General features: G+C 39.9%; 2 protein-coding genes across 8 annotated transcripts in view; both read left to right on the top strand.

Annotated features, from left to right (window-relative positions):
- Positions 1-699: 699 nt before the first annotated feature.
- Positions 700-21,141, top strand: ube4b (ubiquitination factor E4B, UFD2 homolog (S. cerevisiae)). 3 transcript variants are annotated; one of them, XM_028582520.1, is made up of 29 exons: positions 700-1,066; positions 2,580-2,799; positions 4,117-4,252; positions 4,826-4,913; positions 5,249-5,393; positions 5,525-5,747; positions 5,991-6,470; positions 7,471-7,575; positions 8,760-8,901; positions 9,724-9,824; positions 10,016-10,130; positions 10,523-10,606; positions 11,897-11,953; positions 12,704-12,820; positions 13,047-13,145; positions 13,233-13,346; positions 13,685-13,883; positions 14,376-14,514; positions 14,604-14,703; positions 14,921-15,048; positions 15,402-15,500; positions 15,808-16,043; positions 16,170-16,296; positions 16,427-16,571; positions 16,888-17,022; positions 17,213-17,404; positions 17,967-18,141; positions 19,673-19,819; positions 20,025-21,141. In XM_028582520.1, exons 1-29 carry the CDS (start codon positions 1,043-1,045, stop codon positions 20,087-20,089), a joined length of 4,137 nt encoding a protein of 1,378 aa, XP_028438321.1. In that variant the 5' UTR covers positions 700-1,042; the 3' UTR covers positions 20,090-21,141. The 3 variants fall into 3 exon arrangements, with proteins under 3 accessions (XP_028438321.1, XP_028438322.1, XP_028438323.1); XM_028582521.1 differs by lacking the exon at positions 7,471-7,575; XM_028582522.1 differs by lacking the exons at positions 5,991-6,470; positions 7,471-7,575.
- Positions 21,142-22,099: 958 nt separating this feature from the next.
- Positions 22,100-23,742, top strand: part of kif1b (kinesin family member 1B) — a 62,700-nt gene continuing 61,057 nt past the window's right edge. For all 5 annotated transcript variants that reach the window (XM_028582949.1, XM_028582945.1, XM_028582946.1 and 2 more), the window contains exons 1-2: positions 22,100-22,414; positions 23,585-23,738. In XM_028582949.1, the coding sequence (XP_028438750.1) occupies positions 23,633-23,738 (106 nt within the window). In that variant the 5' untranslated portion in view covers positions 22,100-22,414; positions 23,585-23,632. The remainder of the gene's footprint in view (positions 22,415-23,584; positions 23,739-23,742) is intronic.

Below are 23,742 nucleotides of genomic sequence, written 5' to 3' on the forward strand. Positions count from 1 at the left end.
GTATATGTCGAATACAGTTTTATATGAACCATGTATAATAAAATGGACTTTGAAAGAAATCTGAAGTGGCATATTTTGTCATTTATTAGCTATTCCTTCTTGTTATTCTGTCTTCAGTAAAATAACCAATCATATTTTTCTAATTGTATGCTATTTGTTTCTCACACTCTGGCCTGTGTCATGTATTCATCCCACAGGTGATGATGAGGCAGGAACTGTGATATAATAAATCTGTGATTTAATGCAATGGGGCTGTATACTGTAGCTGATCTGCTATCTACTAAAGTTATGTACTTTTCTGAACTTACCAGACTGTTCTAGCTGTTCTATTATTTGCCTTTCCCCCTACTTAGACATTATGTCCATATTACTGATGATTATTTATTTTAAATGGAAATATGAAGATGTTTTGTTAGAGCACCATTTGTCAACCCTAGAATATCGCCGCAATATCGATATTGAGGTATTTGGTCAAGAATATCGTGATATCTGATTTTCTCCCTATCGTCCAGCCCTAACATAGAAATATTGCAATTAAAAAAATATGTAAAAGACAAAGTACAAGCATTGATCTTACTAATTTAACAGCTGGCAATCAACCCATTAGTATGGCAAACAATTAGCTACATTGGCACAATAACATACACACAGATATATCACAGGTGAAATAGTCAGGTGAATTTGTCTGTGCGACACAGTGAAGCCCATCTGGTAAAGCCTCCCCAGTAGGCTCTTAGGTCACGTGACCTGTAGAACCAAAATGGCTGCTGCTGTATTTTGACGTATAATAGCTAGCTACTTTTCTTTTTGTTTCATTCTTGGTAGAAAACTAGCAAACGTTTGACTTCATTGAGGAACTGTATCTACCCACCCTCCGTATGCTGGCGTCCTAGAATTTAATCTAAAAGACAATCAAGATTGACACTTATTTGTTTAACGAGTTGGACTATGCATATTTAGTTCTTATACAGGCGAGCTAGCTGGCTCTGGCTGGCACACATTAAAGCCGTTGAAAGTGAAATAGCGAGCTAACGTAGCTGCGATGGAGGAGTTGAGCGCAGATGAGGTAAGGGACAATGGAGATTCAAAATGAGTGCCGAGAATTAATGTACCTCTATTTTGCTAAAGTTACAATTTTTCTTTCCTTTCCTTTCGGACCTCATGTCAAACGGTTTGCCACTAGCCGACTTGCTACTAGAGCTAGCTCAGAGGCTAGCATCGACTCTAAACTGAAGAAATGTATCCGCGACAAAATCCCACATTTAACGCTTGTTCAACACCAGCATAAATAAATTTGACCCCTAATATTTTTATGTAGGAGTCAGTTAATATAACCGAGTGAACGAACTAGAAGTTAGATGTGTTCGTATATTTCTGTCACCGTTACCAATACGTTGATTTAATTTAGCCGGCGCAAAATGCTAACTAGCAAACGTAATGCTATAGCTAAATACTGTGCACAAACTGACCCATGGATTACATTGCTTATATGTAAAACTGAATTCATTTAAACATTGTCTTATTTTTACTTTACGTGTTTTTACACGTTGCATTTTGACAGATAACGTTACATTTTGTGTACTGAGTTTATTTGGCATGTTTTCCTGCGGTAATGTTAAGCAAGCTCATAGAGCAAGCTGGCAGTTGCTAACGTTGTTTTGCTAACAGCCAAAAAATTAGCCTGCGAGACGACTCAGCATAAAAACCCCACCATTGTGCAACCATCTGTGGGCCGACTATGTGACCACTGAGCTGTTCACCCTTGAACCACACATAACATTTTATAAAGTGGTCTTTCTTTGTCACCTTGTAACGTTACCCGTATTTAGCTACTCTAAAAGTGTGCTGTTGATTTACTATAGTAATGGTCTTCTGTCGAGTTGCACGTTTATACCTATATCTCACATCTGACTCGTAATGTAGGTTATGTTGTCTATTCGACAAGGCTTGTATTTTAAGTTTAAGACAATGTTACTGCAAAACCGACGAATGAAAACCGATCACTGCTTCAGTATGTCTTATATCTGTGGCTAATTATCAGAATTTGCTTTAATGGCCAAGTAAGTGTTTACACATACAAGGAATTTGACTCCGGCTTTTTGTTGCTCTTTAAGTACAAACCCAGAAATAGACATACGGTTTAAAACAAGGACAACAAATGTAATGACTACTAAATTTATAAGATATATATATATATATATATATACACACACACACACACACACACATGTAAACAAACGGCTATATGAGGATTGTAAACAAAATACAGTAGGGCAATGCAAAAGTGCAAATGTTGCTGGAATAAATAAAAAATTATAAATATAACAGGTTGCTTATTTAGCTGTGTATATATTTAATTAACAAAGATGGATAATGAAAAACAACATGTCACCTTACATTTCTTATTTTATCCAGACTGATTGTGCCAATCATTACACATACTTTTTTTTAATATATACATTAACATAAAGTAAATCATATACATTTCAACAATATAGGTTAACATTATATAGGGTGTTCCAGTGAGCTTCCATAGTACTTTTAGTGAATGTGTAAATCTGCTGATATGTTCATTTAAGATCCGCAGAAGGCGCCTGGCACGACTGGCAGGGGGACAGACATCACAACCCAGTACCCCTCTCAGCACACCCCTGACATCCCCACAGAGAGAGACTCCCCCAGGACCCCTCCCTGGACCCTCAGGTGCCGTACCCCAGCCCCTGCCACCAGCTGCCTCTCAATCATTGGGGCTCAATGTCCACAGTGGCACCCCAGCCACATCTCCTATGGGCACCTCTGGTAAGAACTGAATAGGTTCTTACAATAGATCAGGTTTTGAGATGTATTTAATCATTTTGTCATATTAACTGTTATTGCAGGCAATACTTTAATACATTTTTATTTGTCACATGAAATCGTACAAGCCACAATTTCAGTGAAATATTTTTTTTAGGTTAAATACTTGCGATTTAGGATTAATGTTAACAACAGGCCAGGATCCACTCTGCTTTCTCCGGTTGTCACCATAGAGTTTTTATTATTAACCTGTTTTATGATCTTAGTCTAACACCATCATCCTAATCGTCCTGCGACACATCGTCTCTGAGGCTTGGAAGATAAAAAAAAAAAAACCTTGGTTGTTGGAGCACATCACTGAAAGGGACCTTTTATATTTGTGACCTTGATATTTGAACAGCCAAGAACCAGTCATACACCCATGACATTAACACAAACAGCAGCAGCCAGTGTCCCTGTGTGAGTGTAGGCTTGCTGTACAGAGTTGATGCTTTTATGCATTGCTCTGGAAAATGCACTAGTGAGCGATGTATGGATAGAGTGAGTGCATTTCCTGGCTTTGTTTGTTGGAATGTATAGATGTTGTGTTGTTGCTATAGAAGGCTGCCTTTTATGGCTTGTAGGGCCAGTGGTACTTTTCATAATTGGGGAAATTTGTGATATTGGCAGTTACACAAGCCTTCATTGCATATTAATGTATTTGTTTGTCCTTGACGCAACCAATGTAAACAGTATTTTTTTATCTGTATTTAACTTATGGTAATTATGATTATTGTGCAACCAGGAGTGAGTTGTTAATTCCAGCCCTTCACCCACACTAGGATCCTGGGTGATAATCAGCTTTCTCTCTACCTGTTTGCTTTAATCAGGGCTTATAAAGGTATAGCACCCCATGTTGATCAAAAAGAACAATCTGAGCCTTTGCTAACCTAGTGTGGCTAAACCATTTGTTCTTCAATAAACAATAGTCCTGACATAAAAAATAAAACTAAGTAGCTACTTAAAGCTAATAAACAAAGTTTATTAAGTGTGATACCATATTGTACAAAAACTAAATCTGAGGCATCATAGCATGATGAATATAAAATAAAACTAACAAAGGCTCCAAGTACAAAAATTTAAATGAGCTGTAATAGATACCATTTTTAGAGCAGATCTAGTAGATCCAACTGTCTTTGCAAACCTTATCTCCTCTGGTAGGTCTCTGCAGAGTGAGGGGGCTTCGATTGCAGAGATTCGATCAGTCTAGACATTCAGAGAAAAGCAAACAAATGTAAAAACCTTCAAAGGTGTTCAGTTGTGGTGTTTTTGCTTTTGCAGGTGTGGCATATGGTAGTCAGAGCAGCGAGGGTGTGAGCTCCCTCTCCAGCTCCCCCTCCAACAGCCTTGAGACTCAGTCCCAGAGTCTGTCTCGATCGCAGAGCATGGACATTGACACTGCCTCCTGTGAAAAGAGGTAAGAGTTTTTCATGGCATATTGTAATAACCAGTTCAAAATATTTTCAAAAACGATACTCCATTAAAAATCTGACGATCAAAAAAAAACTCTTCTGTGTGTTTAAAGGCCGACTGTAAAATAGATATAGTTTTCTCCATCATGGAGAACAGAGTCTGTGGTCAGCTTGAATTATATCAGTAACATTAGATTCCAATGGTGACAAGTTTTCATGATTCACACCAAAAAGGTGTATTGGAACATTAATTTACAAGATGACCACAGAAATGCATTAAAGATCACAGATTGTTTCTATATAAAGGTGTAACAATATTCAAGAGTGACTTGCTCCTTTTGAAATTACTTCAAAGTTGTATTCTTCTTGTGAATATTTGTAGCGCCAACATGAATACAAATTAGTGTTTCGTAGCATGGCCATGTGTTTTGCTCTTACTGGCTCTGGTTATGAGGTTTGTTGTGAAAGAGATGAGACAAATGCAACATTTTATATGGACCATCGAGGGCTTGCGTGTAAGCATGGTCTGCTTAGGCATGAAGATACTTTCTAAGCACTGCACCTCTGTCTTATTCCAGCATGTCCCAGGTGGATGTGGACTCAGGGATAGAGAACATGGAGGTGGAGGACAGCGATCGCAGGGAGAAGAGGAACTTGACTGAAAAGGTAAACCGTAGCAGTGAACATTACTCAAGTTTTTTTTTTTTTTTTTGTCTTTAGCCTACTTGACTTTGATCATGCCCATTTTGAGATTAAATGAGTAACTAAAGTAAAGGAGTCTTTGGGTATTTACAGAAGGTGATTAGGGACTTTCCACAGGTGCTATTCTTGGTTTTGTTTTCATTTATGTCAGTTCATTGATACAAACCTGTTTCTTGATAGACCAGAGTAATAACGAGATGATGATTCGTATCATGATAATCCGAGTAATGCTAGTCCATTTAGTTTACTCTAGATTGTGATCAAACCCTCAGTGTTTTCTCGCTATTTCTGCACCTCAGGAAACCTCTGCAAACTCAGATGTCTCAGAAGAACAGGCGCTGCAGCTCATTTGTAAAATCCTTCGCGTATCGTGGAAGGAGCAGGATAGAGATGTCATCTTCCTCCCTTCACTAGCTGCAGAGTTCCACCAGAACCCTAAAGATGGTATGTCACTGAATAATGTCTTTATCTATGCCACTGTAATGAGCTGAATGACTGAAAAGGCAAAGTTTTGGTTACAACTCACTTCCTACATTGGATAACCTGACTGTTATCTTTTTTCCCGTCTCCTGTAGTATACTCTGACTTCAAAGACCTGATTGGCCAGATCCTGATGGAAGTCTTAATGATGTCCACCCAGTCACGTGTCCACAACCCTTTTGCCAGCTTGACCGCCACCTCTCAGCCAATTGCAGCCAAATCCCCCGACCACCGTCTGACGCTGGTGCAGCCCTCCAGCCAAGCTGGCAGCCCCATGGGCCCCAGTGCAGGGTCTTTTGGAGCCAGCTCTCTGTCCAGGCAAGTGCCTTAACTCAGTATAATGAGCTCTGACAGTGTAACTCCCAGTGACATATCAATGCTCTCGATTGGTCACCTATACTCGCCTCAAAGGTGTGCTCTATTGATATTTAATGTGATTGGAAGCTGCCATGTGTTTTTCATTTTTTCCTAGATTTTCAGATTTTGCTTTGATCATTTCTATTTTTTAAGACAAATTTGTTAGATGAGTTTTGCCAATCATCGTGTCAATGTTGTCCACAGTCTGTATGGGTGTGGTAGTCCTCAGTCGATGGCTTTGGATGCAGCCAAGAGGACCTCCCCATCTCTCCTCACCCCTACTACACCCTCTGTACCTTCCACACCCTCTACCCCGCAATTCATTGTGCCCCCTAGCCCACCCGCTACTACTACTCCGAGAAACACTCTCAACCCTCCATCTGCTCCAATGCCCATCTCCCAGCGCTATCGGCCTTACTCTGTCTCCTCTCCCTGGGGGGCGCCTTCCCTATCTAGCCCGGGTCAAAGAGGATTTAGCTTCTCTGGACCCTCTCCTAGCCCTGCAGGGCCCTCTGTTCCTCCTAACACCCCAGTTCCTGTGCCACCACCCAGCCCCCAGTCCCTTTCCTTGAGCTCACCTAGGGCTCGCAACCAACCCTCCTCCACACCCCCTCCCATGGTGCCCCCTTCTCCCAGATCGAATACCCGACAGGCTGCTTTTGCTTCCAGGATCCCACCGTCTAGGTATCTCATCTGCTATTTGCATGTTGGTGTGTGGTGCACATGTAAGCATACTAAAACCATAACTTTTTGAGAACCACAAGATTTGAGGTTGGGTGTGAACTGAGTCTTTGGTCAGATCCCTTTTTTATTGTATGTTGCTTCTTTTGCTAAGTTTCATTCAGTCAGTTCTCATCTACACAAACTTATAATGATCTCAACTGGCTAATATTTAGACTGCTAGTCTAAACGTCAATGAACAACCTTTTTATGTTTACAAATCTTAAGTTAATAAAAATAGAGTTCCAGCAGCAATTGCAAAATATATACATACATACATACATACTTACATACATACATACAGCAATTGCTGCTGGAACTCTATAGAGTATGTTGTCTGTTACAAATCGTGATTAAGTTTGAGGGAATTATTAAATATACAATAAAACATTTCAATCTTTACTTGCATTACTTGAGATTTAACCAAAAATGCTAATATACAGGGTGTTGAGACAATTAACAGGCATTCTAGTTTTAGTTAGTATTGCTTGTTGCTAACATGTTATCATTTTGAAAGATCTAACCCATTTGCAAATAACTGATGGTAGATATAGTTTAACAAACATGTTCTATAGGTCCTATGTTGCTATGAAATTCTCGAGCAAATAAGATGTGGCTTACGCCTCTTTGCATTGGCTTGCTCAAGACAAGTTGTATGAGGGATTGTGACAGAACCTTTTTTCTTCAACCGATAACTGAACTGACTGACAGGGAATAAAAGCTGCAGATAAAATGGCATTAATGAATATTTAAAAAGCAGCACAAGAAGTAGTCTTCAAGCAAGCATGCAACCCTCCAGCATCCTTTCCTTGCTGCTCCCCTCTTCCTTGTCCTCTTTTCTTGTGACATGTTACCATTCCACATTTGTCTTCAAGTTTTTCCACTTCCCTTCTGTCTCCTCATGCTTGCACAACATCCTCTTTTCTTCCATCCTTTTCTCCTTGTCTTTTCCTCGTCGTGTTAGCCCCTTGTCGGTCCTGTTCTTTGCCCTCTCTGACATGTCTCAGGACAGCAGTGATGAAGATTCTGAGGAGGAGGAGGATTTTTCACGGGTTCAGTTTGGTTCCAGGTACACCGCTGCACGGTGTGTGCGTTTGTGTGTGCTTGCTCAGTTATGTGTCCACTGCATGATCCAGTGGGCCCACGAGGCTTACCACTAACGGCCACAAACACACCAGGGTAGAGTGGTGAAAAATAAACTGATGTAGGCTTTGCCATCTTTCATCAGACGTTTAGACATAAGGTCCCTTAAGTATAACTTTTAATACATAATGTGGTAAGTATTAAATACTCTTTCTACAGAGCTGCATAGAATACATCCACTTTCTTTGTGGTTGAGGTCTGCCAGAGTAACTGTAACCCTGAACCTTCCAAATGCTGTCCCATCTTAAGACATTTCCTTGCCTAGTGGTCCCTATTTATTGGGTTAAGTTAGTTGACTTGAGTTGAAAAGGAGTATATGCATGCAGTATATTTTTTATGTACAAGACAATCTTGCACATTCAAGAGAAATTATACTCAACCCTGAAACAGTATTTTAAACTTGCATATAACTTCAATATCATTTAACCCCGTTAGTACAGCATGAGACTGTTATGCCTTTGGTAGACTTGAACTGTGTCTTATTAATGTAATGATCAGGCAATATTATGTGAGATTCCCTTCTTTATGGACATTTGTTTGACCATGTAGTTAAGTGTATATGTTAGATTTAGTTTACCTTGCATCACATCTTTATTCAGGAGAATAAAGTTACATTGTTATTTGACAGTATAATGTGTTGATTTTATTTTAAGCTTCATGGGCAATTGTAACACAGGGCAGAGGTGATATTTCTGCTTACAAAGTTAATTTACTTACCTCCTAAGGTTTGCCATGCTTTGAAGTAGCTCACATATAGGTTTTGCAGTTACAGCTGACCACTAACAGCAATTTCAACTCTTGTCACCACCTTTGTCAGTTAAACGTGGGGAGACTGAATCCTAATATCAGCTTTATAGACTTTCTGCAGACAGCTCTTGAATGTTTTAATATTATCTCTTTCTGTTTCAAGAGCCCACTACTGAGATGCTGCAATGCTGTCACTAATGCTTTTATAGTCTGTTTCTTTCAGGATCCTTGAGAGTGGGTTTGAGTTTGTTAACCATGCATACATGATTGTTTGATGCTAACGCTATATCTCTCTGTGCTGTGATGTTTTCTGTTATTTAATGAGCTGCACTGTGTCCTTGTTGTTTACCTTTTTGTTTATAGTCTTGGTGCATGTGGAGTGGGGATGTCCTGCGAATCAGCCAGCGACCGCTTCACCATTGAAGCATGCAAAGAGACAGAGATGCTGAACTACCTCATTGAGCGTTTTGACAGTGTTGGCATGGAGGAGAGGAAAGCTCCTAAGGTAAGTGTCTCTCTGTAAGACAAATAAATGTTTATTCAGATGATTTATACTAAAAGTATTGTTCTTTTCATATTTAGAGATTAAATCAATCAATCCTTCTTATAGTTAATTTCAGCTTATTCATCATGTCTTAATTGGTTACAAAATGTCCTGAGGACCGAAGAACAGTTAGTACCTCAGAGACTGTAGGCCAGGTGGTCTGGAAACAAGTGAAGCAGAGAACAGAGCCCAGAGAGAGTTTCTGAGAAAGCAACAGCATACAATTTTACATTAACCTCTAACTGTTAACTCTCTTGTCCTATCCATTCCTAGCCTGGTTGACACCAGACCCTTCTCAGTTGTAATTGAGAGTGGGTCTGGGAAAGGTTCGTTGACCGTTCATTTCCAAAGTGGCGTCACCAACGGACGCCGCTCAAATGCCTCTGGGCGCATTGGAAAGTCCTTCAACCAATCAGACCAACGATCCGAGTGATGCTGCGTTTCGGTAGCAGTCTTGTTGAATGTAAACAAAGCTGCTCTCGCCGTCGTTGCGCTATCGTCGTTGCGCTATCGTCGTTGCGCTATCGTCGTTGCGCTATCGTCGTTGCGCTATCGTCGTTGCGCTATCGTCGTTGCGCTATCGTCGTTGCGTAAAGCCCCCCATCAATGGTTGTGATTGGTGTAAAGCCCGCCTCAGCGGTTGTGATTGGTGCCTCAATTTTGGGGACATTGGAAATGGGTTTGAATGGGCTCTTCGCCAGACTGACTTGCAGAGCAAATCTCAAATTTGCCGGAAGTTCGTCAGGGTTTACCCAGGCTAATCCATTTCTGTTTCTCTCTTAGATGTGTAGCCAACCAAATGTCAGCCAGCTTCTCAGCAACATTCGCTCACAGTGTATTTCCCATGTTGCCCTGGTCCTGCAAGGCGCCCTGACCCAGCCCCGGTAAGTAAGCCAGCCACACACTGTGACCATCTTTGGGTTATTTTCTTTTCTTTAGTTATAGTTGTGTACGTTCTTTTCCTTTTCGTTTTAGTCTGAGTCTCCGTAGCAACTACTTTTCAACTTCACTCTACAAACGTCAGAAAATTTTCATTTCCACACAATGCTTAACTTTCTATGTTTTCTACGCGTAGGAGCCCTCTCCATCAGTCTTTGCTGGTACCTTATCTGCTGTGTCGGAACCTTCCTTATGGCTTTATTCAGGAGCTTGTGCGCATTACCCACCAGGAGGAAGAAGTTTTCAGTCAGGTGGGAAGCACGTCCGTCCATTTTTGGTACATGTTGATACTTATTTCGGGTCACTTTGGCTAAAACCTATCCCAGAAGACACTGGGGCAAGAAGTCACCCCATATCTCATATTCACTCTTAAGGGCAGATTGAACTACACTGTACTGATGTTTGGTTTGATTAAATCTGTCTCTACAGGGAAGAATGAACCTATGATATGCAGTACAGTAGCAGTTTACACAGTCTATGTACATACATGTTATTGGGTGGTCACTCTAAAGCACCTTCACAGTGATGAAGGAATTGCAATAATAAGGCCAACATCCGACAACTTTATACTGTGAGCTAGAAATGCAATTCTAAAAGTGGACATGGCACTGATGCATGACATGTTTGCTTTCTTGTTTTTCAGATCTTCATTCCCATCCTCCATGGGCTGGCTCTTGCAGTGAAAGAATGCTCCTTTGACAGTGACAACTTTAAATTTCCCCTTATGGTAAGGAGATGTTGTCCTGGCCTGACCCATACTGTAGTACAGGGGTCTTCAACATTTTTTAAGTCAAGGACCCCTTAGCTGAGAAAGAGATGCATCAGCTACATATGTTGTATAAAATGAAGTTGGGCCTTTCAATAACCTGTAGGGCGGCCTAAAGCCTTTATACATACCTTTTTTAGTGCATAGAATTCTAAGCTATTAAAATAATAATTGTGGGCATGATTTATGAATCATCTTTTAATGTTAAACATACATTGAATCCTTAGGATAAACTGTATCTGTGGATGGCTATTTTAGTGACAACCTTACATACATACCAATAAGCCTAATATTTGTTGGGGCTTTTTCACAAACAGGCTTTTTTTTTTTTTTTTTTTTTATTGGCTAATAATATGTTGGATTCATGTTATGACCTTTTTAATTTCTGAAAAAACGTTCAGGAAATGAACAATAATTTGGCGGCCCCCCCTGCAGTAACTCTGAGGACCCCCTAGGGGTCCCGGACCCCCTGTTGAAGATCTCTGCTGTAGTACCAGGCGTGAGATGAGACTTAAATGTACTGTAGTTACAATTGCAGGATATATGCAGTACATAATGAGGTCCTGGCAGCCTGTCAGACAACCTGTCTGCTCAGTAGAGGGATAGCTCTATATGTACAGTATAGTACCCATGTGTGCAGATGTAAATATGCAGTATAATAGTGTTTTCATGGTTTTGATTCTCCTCATGGATGGGTATGATGATTATTCTCTTCCTGCTTTGACAATTTAATCTCATCCTATCTTACCTCCTGGGGAGCGGCAGTAGTTCAGTCAGTAGGAACTTGACTTGGGTGCCGGTTCAAGTCGAGTGCAGACCAGGAATGGAGTGACTGGTAGCTGGAGAAGTGCCAGTTCACGTCTTGGGCACTGCAGAGACACCCTTGACCAAGGCACCTCACCCCCTCCCCCCTGCCGCTTGGAGTGCCTGACTATGACAGTTCCATCTTGGTTCTCAGTTCTTCATCCATGCTAGCAAACACAATAATAAAGTACTGATCTCCTCTGATTTGGACGCTTTGGAATTTGGTGTATTCAAGTAGTTCATTTTCTAGAACTTTGTCATTGGAGTGTGTTAAATTATATTGCAGGCTGCATGTTGCTGGTTGTAATTAGCTTATTACAAATGTAACAAGTAAATAATATATTGAATAATCAACTAATCTCACACGATTGCTAAAAGTCATACAGTGTAACTAATTTACCTGTAAACCAAACTTGAGTCAAGCATTGTTTTGTTTTGTTTTTACAGGCATTAGCTGAGCTTTGTGAAATCAAGTTTGGAAAGACTCACCCAGTGTGCAATTTGGTGAGTATACCTTTTGAGTTGCCAAAGCTACATTATGGCACTAAAGTGTTCATCATTATGTCCTCATGGCTCAGATTATTTAGGCTGTTTATTTCTCAATTCAAGTCGCTAAACATTTTAGTTCTAATCTCTAAGTATGTGCAAGTTTGGCGTGGTTTATACCTTCATCATACCAGCATCGCCAGTTGACGACCGCAAAGAAGAATGTGCTCTGCTTATTTTATTCATAACACTCCGTCTTCTTTATGCTTCACAGAAGAAGGGCAAGACAAAATCCCCCCCGTGCATGGAAAAGCCTATATTTAGCAACAGCAACCTCTCAAATCAAGAGTTCTTTGAGTTTATATTAAGGTCACTTAGTTGCTTGTTAACTGTGTGTTTGTTCATTATGTTATTAATATCATAACTACTGCATGTTTTTTTTCTGACAATAAGGCATTTTTTAAATTATCTTTCACTGAACAGAAGAGCTCTTCAAATTTCATTGTAAGATTCCATGTACAATGACAATAAAGGCTATATATCTATTTAATTTTTTTTTTTATTAGTAACTAAAACTGAGTAAGCAGGTAGGAACACAGTACTTTGACTTCATTGTTTTCCACAGCTGTTGACAGACCTTTCACTGGAATTTAGCCTTTGGATGATGGGATGTTACTAGCACCACTGGACAATAAAATGTGTTAAATGTTCAACACAAAAAACTGTTTACCCCCCATGAAATGTGTCTGTCATGGCTCTTCTGTACAGGCAACTTCACTGCCTCTGTGGTGTCCCAAACCTCTGAGTCCTGGTTGTGGCAGAGAGATCCAGAGACTGTCCTACATGGGAGCCTTCTTCAGCCTCTCTGTGTTTGCCGAGGATGATGTGAGTTGTCTCATCCGTTTTCAATAAAAAATAAAAATAAAAACTGAGTAGGACTGGATTGTAGCCAATTTGCATTGTATTGTCATACTTCAAGGATCTGCCAAAAACTGAAAAGTGACAATGGAGAGCAGACCTAATTCAATATTACTTCAAAAAGAAAGCCCGACAAGTTGTTTAAAGTACAGACAATCTTTAATGAATAAAGTCGTTTTCTTCTTTTCTTTAGACAAAAGTAGGAGACAAGTATTTCTCTGGCCCAGCCATCACTATAGAGAACACGCGAGTCGTCAGCCAATCATTGCAGCACTACCTGGAGTCGGCAAGGGTGAGTCTCAGCTTCATAATGCATTTATTCAATAGCTGTCCTTTGTGTAAAGAATAATGTGTTGAAATTATTTGTCATCTTTTTCAGGGTGACCTGTTCAAAATTCTCCATAACATTCTACTAAATGGAGAAACGCGCGAGTGGGCTCTTAATTACATGGCATCTCTGGTCAACTACAATGTGAAGAAAGCTCAGATGCAGGTAAGTTGCAAACCTAGTTAATTCCACATCCACCAGAATTAGTCAAATATATGTCACTTTGAGTTACCAAACTGACACACACGAGAAAAATCAGTTGTGTAGAAATACAATTCAGTTTTAAATGTTTGTATACATTTATTAGTATTTTGCTGTAGATTAAAGTGTATTTCTATTAAGTCTGAAATTTGAATAAATGAAAAATACACTATGCAAAATTATGCCCCCCACTGTGTCATTAATGTACTGTACTGTAAACAACTGATTTGTTCATATATTCAGGTTGTAGGTACAACTTTTGAACATTGCCATTGTTCTAAATTCACCCTCTTTTCTCCTAGACTGATGACAAGCTGGTGTCGACAGACGGCTTCATGCTCAACTTCTTATGGGTGCTGCAACAGCTGAGCATGAAGATCAAGCTGGAGACAGTGGACCCTTACTACATTTTCCACCCACGGTGTCGCCTTGTTGTCAGCCTAGAGGAGACGCGTCTGAAAGCCACCATGGAGGAGCTAAAGAGCTGGATGGCCGAACTGCGTAAGTTGACATTTAATAAAAATACACAGATTTATAATTGTAAGGAGTTTTTGTACTTTTTTGGTACTAATTTGAGTAAGTCGACTCCATTGTTCATAGATTACTGCCATTTTGAGAAATCTGTTAATTACACATGGAGGAGCATCAGTTTTCAGAATGATTTATCAACATTCCAGATCTGTGATTTATTTTTTATTGTCATCCAATATGTCTCCAATGAATCATTGTTGTGTTACTGTCTCTGTATTCCTTCTGCCTCTGCTTTATTTGGAGTCATGTACAAAATAATAGCAGCTACTAGCAGCTACACATGCTGCACTGTATTTATGTCCTACATTACGACCTATATGACCTAATGATGAATTAATAAAATAAATTCTTAGGCAGTTATGCTGAATTTTAACGGTTTTGATACGGGCAGACTTGGTCTGACTGATAGTAGTATGTGTTTCTGTATGTGAAATTATGAACTTTATTTGTTCACATGGACAGATGAAGACCCTACAAAATTCTCAGAACCCAAGTTCCCTACAGAGTGTTTCTTCTTGACACTACACACCCACCATTTGTCAATCCTGCCTGGCTGCAGACGTTACATCCGCAGGTTGCGAGCCATCCGTGAACTGAACAGGTATTTTATTTATTTTCAGGGAGAATGCAGTGCACACACACATACACACATGTATTTATAGCATGTTCATGGTATTTTTCCCATGTTAGGACTGTAGAGGAGCTGAAGAACAGTGAAAGCCAATGGAAAGATTCTCCCCTGGCTAGTCGACACAGAGAGATGCTCAAGCGATGCAAAACCCAGCTCAAGGTTAGTTTAGACGCACCCTCGGTCTTTCATTGATTGATTGATTGAACTTTGAACACTGATTTAAAGGTACATACCTACAAATACTGAGCTCTCCGTTAACCATATTTGGACTTTAGAGGAGCCAGGACTATCCTTAAATGCTGAAGCATGCAGGATTCTACGATAGAGCATATTTAGAGAGATGTGATCCTTACTGTGTGTGACTTTGTCCTGTCAGAAACTGGTGCGAGCCAAAGCTTGTGCTGACGTGGGCCTTCTGGATGAGAACCTCCTCCGCAGATGTCTGCAGTTCTACAGCACAGTCATCCAGCTCATTCTTCGCATGGTGGACCCTGCCTACCCGAAGTGAGTCGCCCTGCCACTAGAGTTGCACGATATTGACAAAATGTGATATTGATTATGGATATTGCAATATCAATATCAATTTTGATTGACAAACGTGCAAGTGGCACTGTAACTGGCCAATGAAACATGAGCATTATAGCGTTTCAAACTGGCTCTATATCAAACCCAACTAAGCCACACAGCCAACACACGGGACAATGTTACTGTTTGATGTGGTTTTGATGCAAAAGGAACAGATGTGGTATCACACAAAGCCTTTGTTTTTTTTCTATCTTTCATGCTGTGTTTCTCTTCAAGAGTGTATTCTAAATCATAATGTAAGGACCATGTTTGTTTCTTCATTCCTTACACAGCATTAACCTGCCACTGCACCCTGAGATTCCCAAAAGCTTTGCTGCTCTGCCTGAGTTCTACGTTGAAGATGTGGCTGAGTTTCTGCTTTTTGTCGTGCAGTAAGTTTATAGTTTAGTCTCGCACACTGGTCTCATTGTTCAACCATGTTTTAACAAATCACATCTTGTGGATGGGAGTGATAAAATAAAAAGTAATAAAATACTGTCACATGCCTGTTGTAAAAAGGACGATATAGGAAAAGATCTATTAGAAGTCAAAGAAAGCTGGGACACACAAAGTAGTAATTTATCAATACAAAATATGTGACAATTCTTTGTGCTATAAATCCCAGTCTACATCAATACAGAAGCTAATGCTAAGAGTTATGTATAAGCTGTTTTGTTTGATCCCCTCCTCCACCTCCAGGTATTCTCCCCAGGTTTTATATGAGCCGTGCGTCCAGGACATTGTCACCTTCTTGGTGGTGTTCATCTGCAGCCAGAACTACATCAGGAACCCCTATCTTATCGCCAAGTTGGTGGAGGTGTTGTTTGTCACCAACCCTGCTGTACAGCCTCGTACTCAGCGATTCTCTGAAATGATGGAGAACCACCCGTTGTCGGTCAAACAGCTGGTCCCCGCCCTCATGAAGTTCTACACTGGTGAGTTCTATGTATACCGTAATTGACAACTGCTGTTGTAGTGAATGGGATGTAGTGTAGATTATTGACAGTGAGGTCTTGATCCTTCCCTTTTTCTTTTTCTGACTAAAAACTCTCCTCTGTCAGATGTTGAGCATACCGGCGCCACCAGTGAGTTCTATGATAAGTTTACTATACGGTACCATATCAGCACTATCTTCAAGAGTCTCTGGCAGAACCTTGCCCACCATGGCACCTTCATGGAGGAGTTCAAGTGAGTTTGCTTTTGACAAACAGTTTGTGTCTGTAATGTAAAAAATTACACAATTTTGATTTGAGACAGTGGCAATCAATTCAAACCTGACCTACTTTTCCCACTTCTTTTCATGCTCACTCCCCTCTAGCTCTGGCAAGCAGTTTGTGCGCTACATCAACATGCTGATTAATGACACCACCTTCTTGTTAGACGAGAGCCTCGAGTCCCTGAAGCGTATCCACGAAGTTCAAGAAGAGATGAAAAATAAGGAGCAGTGGGAACAACTGCCTAGGGTCAGTGCTCCGCCTTATAGGGTCTTGTATTTATTTACCATGCATTACACGCATTTGGACAAGAATAATGGTTAAGCTTAATATACTTCAGCAGTAAAACACAGAAGTTTGATAATAAAAAGCAGTTAGAAATTACAGTGCTAAATTTAAAAAGAAGAGATAAAGAAATGAAGCAGCAAAGACAAAATGGGTAACAAAGTGGTTATTGTGTGAGCTGCGGCACGTTGTCGCCTCGCTCATATTTGTGCTGAGCTGTGAAGGTAACTTGCAGAATAGATTAGAATAATATTGTTTGTGATTATCTGCAAACTTTTAGGAGCAGCAGCAGAGCCGCCAATCCCAGCTGACTCAGGACGAGCGGGTGTCTCGCTCCTATCTGGCCCTCGCCACAGAGACGGTTGAAATGTTCCACATCCTCACCAAGCAGGTCCAGAAGCCTTTCCTTAGGCCTGTAAGTTTCGCTGCCCCCACTAGACATTTTGAAAAATGGTCACACTTAAACTTGATATATTCTAGGCTCTATAAGTGGAAATGTATTCTCAGTTATACAATAACCATTATGTAAAGGCAAAATTATCAGCTTACATTGGTCACTCCGAGCCGAACAAGTGATTCTAAACTTTGCCTTCTTTTTCACACAGGAACTGGGGCCTCGTTTAGCTGCCATGCTAAACTTTAACCTCCAGCAGCTCTGTGGCCCTAAGTGTCGGGACCTGAAGGTGGAGAACCCCGAGAAGTATGGCTTTGAGCCCAAGAAGCTCTTAGACCAGCTGACTGACATCTACCTGCAGCTAGACTGTGCCCGCTTTGCTAAAGCGATTGCAGATGACCAGGTTGGCGCTAAAGTTTACAGTTGATCAGTACAGACTGCTGACTCTAATGACCGAACACAAGTGGGAGTTTGTTTTGGTGAATAAAGGTCATTAGAAAAGGCCACAGGCAATTGTGGTAGATCATCACAGGCATGGCCTTATTGATTTGAAGACAGAATGAATTATTCTTTTGTACTTGATGAATGTAATAGTGTTTCACCCTGTTCTCATGAATATCCACTTCATATAATGCAAGCAGAAATCAGTTAGGGACCAAATAATCACTGTAACATGTTTATGTGGTACTGCTGCATGTGCTCGATAATGTAGCATTGTTGAACAACACTTACTGGAATGACTTGTTAGCGCTACTTCATACAGGCTGAAGCGAGTCATCCAGCGGAGGTTTACCAGCGGGTAAACGCGGACCTCCGGGTACTAGCGCCAATCATACGCATGTACAGTGCACATTGGCATCTTAAATATGATGCCAATAACACACAATTAAGGTAGTGAAAACCTCAAAGACGCTCTTCTCTTGCAGCTCCCTAATAAATGTTCCCTTTTTTTGGTGTATGTGCAGCGGTCGTACAGCCGCGAGCTCTTTGAAGAGGTGATCTCAAAGATGAGGAAGGCTGGTATTAAGTCCTCTATTGCCATTGAAAAATTCAAGCTGCTATCGGAGAAGGTGGAGGAAATAGTCGCCAAGAACTCTCAATCTGAAATGGACTACAGTGACGCACCTGACGAATTCAAAGGTGTGGGTGTGTTTTTGTGTGTGTGTGTGGGTCTGTCCAGTGTGTGTCCAGTGTGTTTAAGCAGCATACCTGCAAATTTTACCTCTGTATATTCAGTAGAGGTAACTTGTTTTAAGAATCACTGCATCTTCTTTCCCACAGAATTTGTACTCACATGCCACTTGTATGTGCTTAACTATCAATCCCATGTTATCAGAGGATCCATAAGCCTGTTTGTCATTTTTCTGTATAGTTGCCAATATTACAGATGCCCAAGCCTACATGTATTTTGACAATTCAAGCCTCCAAATCTTAAATTGTGTTCATATTGTCCTGCTTATAGCAGCATTACTCTAAACATCAACCAAGGTCTTCAAACAGTTTTTAATTAAAATGTATAATGTTTAAATATAAAATGTAATAGGAATAGAAAATATTTAGGTGAATCATTGGTAAGAAAAATAATAAAAAATATTGATTCTGGTGAAAGAATTTGTTTTAAAAATTGTACGAAAAGAAATCCCAATATATACGTAAATCGATTTTTTTTTTTTTTTTTTTTTTTTTTTTTTTTCTCCCACCCCTAAAATGTAATGTTTTTTTTGTGGTTACCTTACCCACATAGTAGTAGGTCACTGAATCTTTGGCCCGAAGCAGGAAAAAGAACTCTGGTGTGACCTCATGTCGGTCAGTGCAGAGTCAGACGGGCAGGATCTTCAGCAGCCTCTGTTGCTGTTGAATTCCAGACATTTTTGTGGGCTTTTGCAGCTGATAGAGGTCATATAGACAGCTTAGAGCAAGGTATCCTATAACCACAGACTTAATATAATCTAGGAAGAGAACGTGGCCCACATACCTCCTTTGATTCCCAGATATGCCAGCCAACCCACCACAGTTGACAGGAGTGTGCCGTACAGGAGGCTTGAGTATCATCTTTCTCTGTGGTTAAAATCTCCCACGCCAGGTTTTATTTCTGTAATGCATGTCCTGCTGTAACAACCTTGTGACATTTCATTATAGGGCACACTTTATCAAAAGCTCTCATTAAGTATTATTGGATATTTTCTTTACTGGTGTTTTGATAGGTGCACCAATATTGCTGTCAAATAAAACACTATTGCTAGCTTGGATTCGACATGTCACAATAGTTTGATAAAGACATGCCTTACATGGTGCTAATATTTAATTTAGTTATTTGATTTAGTTAAGTTTGCTTTATTTTTTCTTTAATTTAGTCATTCTTAATTCAAAGACAATTGCAAAAGCCAGAGGGTAGATTAGCTACTAGCTTACCCCTGTTCAGATGTCCTCTCCAAACACAAGAAGCAACCTGTTGAGCAGGCTATGATGTTTGTTTTGCCTTTTTAAAATTTAAAAAAGGAAAATGGGATATGATGACAATAGCTTTTGCTGTGATGAAAGAAAGGTGCCAGTGCTGCTGCTGGTAAAAGTCACTTTCTGTGTAGCACAGAAGCTTGTTTCTTATTATTTCAAGAGTATTTGTTTGGTCCTTAATCGTCTGTAAAATGTGCATATGACTTTGTTATAATAGACCCTCTGATGGACACGCTGATGACTGACCCTGTGATACTGCCTTCGGGGAATATCATGGACCGATCCATCATCTTGCGCCACCTGCTTAACTCCCCCACTGATCCCTTTAACAGGCAGCCACTCACCGAGAGCATGCTGGAGTCAGGTAACCCCACCATGATGCCTTTTCACCAGTAATTACATGTAAAGTTCTGTTTAATGTAGGCAAGAGCAAAAGTCTTTCTTACTAGGAAAAGCAAAGCAATTATCTAGTTTTAGATTCAAGGCAAGTGATTTAAAGACTTCTAAATGTCAAATTAAATGACTTAGTTTTTTTTGATGGTCCTCACGCTCTGTTGTTAATTCTACAGTCCCTGAGCTGAAGGAGAGGATCCATACCTGGATGAGAGAGAAACAGGGTGGACGGCCTGTCTGAGGACATGTCACCAACGTCTGGCCTGCTAACCATCATTAAGAAAGCTGTCCAAATCGCCTCAATTCAGTGTCACTACTACCAACGACAAAAAACATTTGAATGAAAAAGACTTGATTTAATTTTTATTCGCATTTACCCTTTTTGTCTCAAACCATCATCATGGTTCTAAAAACAATATGTAATAAAGTTAAGACTTTTAAGTTTTTTTCTCATGAGTTTGTGTATATATATCCAAATATATACATATATTTAACAAGAGTTAGTTAATGCATTATAGTGCTGCAAGAATAAGTTTCCACCACCACCATGTTTACCAGCGAGGTACATAGTCACTTCGTCATTTTCCTTTACGGTTCTCATTTTGTTTTGTAATTCTCTGTATGTTGGCTTTATTAAAGACTTATGATTTTAGGGAGAGGGGAGGGCAATACATTTGGGAGAGTGGGTGGGTTCTCATAAAAATTGCTAGCCCTGAGTTTTCATTATTAAGACTGACATTGATGAACTTGAGTCCACATAATAAATGCTAATGTCCCAGAGCTAACCGATGCACATTTTGTGCTTGCTGACGAAGTTCGGAGCTGGGAATATTCATTAAGGATGTAGCTTAATGTGAACTAATCCTAAATGTCAGCTTTTATTTGAGTACAGTAGGAAGATAAGCAGTGGTTTACCAAAATACAGTATGTTCAGGTGTCCTTTCTAGTCACATTTTCCCTGCTGACTTCAATGGACTGAATTTACTTAAAGTGTGTGCATGGCCTCAAGTCCAGAACCTCCTAAGCGCCTCGTGGACAAATAAACCTGTTTTAGGCAAAATGGAAGGAACATGAGAATGTAGCATGACCACCAGAAACGCCATCGTAGGAGCGCACCATTAAAAGTCTGCTTTTCATAGCCACTGACATCTCATGTCAAGATGGTCTCTCTTAAATGGCACTGTACCTAACATGACCTTGCTGACCTTAACTGTACAGGAAATGATTTCCTTTAACCACATACCTGTTTTGGGAGCTAGAATTTTGAACTGAAATAAATGATGATGCACATTATTTCACAACTCGTCACTGTTTTTTCCACAGATTGTCATAGGGGCCTTGTTACGTGCTTTTTTTTTGTTTAGTTTATTTGACCTTATGACAAGAGGACGTTACATTACACAGGACTACAAAATGTCAGAGATAATACAGATTCTAAAACGGATTTCTTTAATAATCCTTTATGTAAAGAGAGTTAACATGCAGCAATTTAGGTGACCTTAACAAATGCAACAAATACCTTTTATTAACAAAATCACTCCAAGTCAAACAGCAAATTATATTAAGGTATTATTTTGATGGTGATCTTACACTTTTTTTGTGTGTGTGCAAAGATAATTTATTCCAATTCCTGGCAACACAAAATCTGCTTTTCTAATGGAGTTTCCCAAATACAGAAGCTTAGTCATTCTTTTACTTTAATTGTTATAAACTAATGGACTTGGCAACTTTCCCATTTTTATTGGCAATATTGAAACATGGTGTATAATTAAGGGTAGACTGGAGTAGTTATCCTGAAAAAAGATGACCCTTGAAGCTGTTCGCATTGTTGCACACCATGAAAAAACTAACTGCAAAAACTATATGTGAATTGCTTTCAACACACAAAATGTATTTGCTGATGTCGTTTTTAGACTATTCAAATTGAGTATTTTTGGTAAAATACACTGAATTTAAAATGAGATTGTGACGTTTATGAAATGTGCAGAGGCACTGAGATGTGACACACTATTTTTCGCTAGACGGCGGTCTTTGCGGTGACCCGGGTTTTGCGGTGACAGCGGTGCGGGGAGGGGTGGGTAGAAATCGTTGGTAGAAATCCTGCAGTGTAGCGTCACGACGGAAAAAAAAGAGACCCCACCCACTCCTTCTCGCTTCCGATTCTGAGCCTCAGCATTGGCTCTGCGACACATTAGTCACTGCTGTCTCTTTGTTTATTGGCCCTTCTGGCTGTCAGTCAGCATGACAGCGAGGGAGTTGACGTAATCTCTTCGGTAAATCAAGGGATTCTAGCGATTCTTCTTTTCGCATGTTGTGTGCAGATATACATCCGCCTTATATCTTTACTGGAGAATAAACTGGTCAAGGAGTCACCGGTTGCAATCACAGGTCCCTCCGGCGGAGGATACCGCTATAATGGTTGTTTTTCACCTAGTTGGACTTTATTACAGTTTTGGTGATCGCGGATTTTGATTTAAAAAAAAAAACCAACACATCTTGACGCCCGCTAGCTAACGTTAGTTCTCGCTACTGTCCTATGGTGTTGTCTTGGTGAGAGTCTTCAAACGTGAGTAAAAACGATGAATGTATTTCTTTATTTATATTTTTAATGTTTGCAGTGCACGAGGTTGTTACAGATTTATTTCAGGCAGTTGTTGGTCGATGGTTAGCGGTTTTAGCTAACGTTAGTCACAGACGTCCAAGTGTTTTTTGGACCATAAACGTTAGTCCTGGTTCCAATAACAGTTGTATACATCTAATGTAATTTGCAAATTATACAATATTATTTGTTTACGATCACATTATGTGTCTATGGTTGGATAGTTAAATCCTTCAGAGACAACGGAGGTAGTTCCGTCTCGTGCCTAGGACTGAAGTCCCAGCCTTTAACATTTCATGACTTAGCTTGCAATGAAATATATAACATAGTTTAAAACATTGTACCCGTTAGGATTTAATGTTAAAATCCTGAAACCCTCCCATCCAGGGTGCATCAGTAATAATGTGTCGTGTCTTTACGTGCTGCTAAAATAAGCATGCAACTCCAATTCCACAACATACAGCAGCGGAGGATTAGCCTACTTCCTAACATCGGTGAATTTAATAAAAAAAAAAAAAAAAAAGAGGAACATTTAAGCTCTCTGCATTCACAGAATGCACGCTGTTAGATGTAGCAGACGGGCCCAGCTGCCCCACTCTAGCCCACACAAAATAGGGTAGATAGAATTTCATGGGCGTATTCTTTAGCAAGTATGGCTGACTGCAAGGAAATGGAAAAACATGAGTTATTTGGCAAATGTAGTCCCGGGGCGCGGGATGTATAGCTTTAATTATCTGTAAACACATTGGAATGTTATTTTATAATAATAAAACAAAAAAATCTAGGTAATGTTTTATGCGACCCAATTATTACATGCAATATTCATATTTTGTATTCGTCAAAAGGGTATTAAGCATATGCTGTGGATTTATAAATTAAATGCATTACTTGCATCCTTTTTTTGACTGTTAAATGTCTGATGGCTGCTGTTTACAAAACATTAAAGTGCTTCAGTGGTTTTGGTCGGCCATATTTGTTGTATGCTGTTATGACTGCAAATTGGGAGGGGGTGGACTTTCATTGTGTTTGATTTACATTTTGTGATAATGGAAACAAACCGTGTTGCTTCATTTATTCAATACCAGCTGTTATTTTCACAAAGCAGATGCAAACATCTCCTCTTTCTCTTTCCTTTAGAACGGATATACAAGGAGTCTTACTGGGAGACAGTCCTAAGCCGCAAACATGTCTGGGGCATCTGTAAAAGTCGCCGTTCGAGTTCGGCCCTTCAACTCCAGGGAGATGGGCAAGGATTCAAAATGTATCATTCAGATGCAAGGCAACACTACAAGTAA

This window comes from Perca flavescens, chromosome 7 (genome assembly GCF_004354835.1).
Source record: "Perca flavescens isolate YP-PL-M2 chromosome 7, PFLA_1.0, whole genome shotgun sequence".
Lineage (NCBI taxonomy): Eukaryota > Metazoa > Chordata > Actinopteri > Perciformes > Percidae > Perca > Perca flavescens.

What these genes read in the sequence shown, in the direction of transcription:
- ube4b (XM_028582520.1), top strand. Translation starts at nt 1,043, where the DNA reads ATGGAGGAGTTGAGCGCAGATGAG. An exon ending in AGAGGAACTTGACTGAAAAG is followed by an intron (nt 4,914 to 5,248) that starts GTAAACCGTAGC and finishes TCTGCACCTCAG; the next exon opens with GAAACCTCTGCAAACTCAGA. An exon ending in TTTCTGCTTTTTGTCGTGCA is followed by an intron (nt 15,501 to 15,807) that starts GTAAGTTTATAG and finishes CTCCACCTCCAG; the next exon opens with GTATTCTCCCCAGGTTTTAT.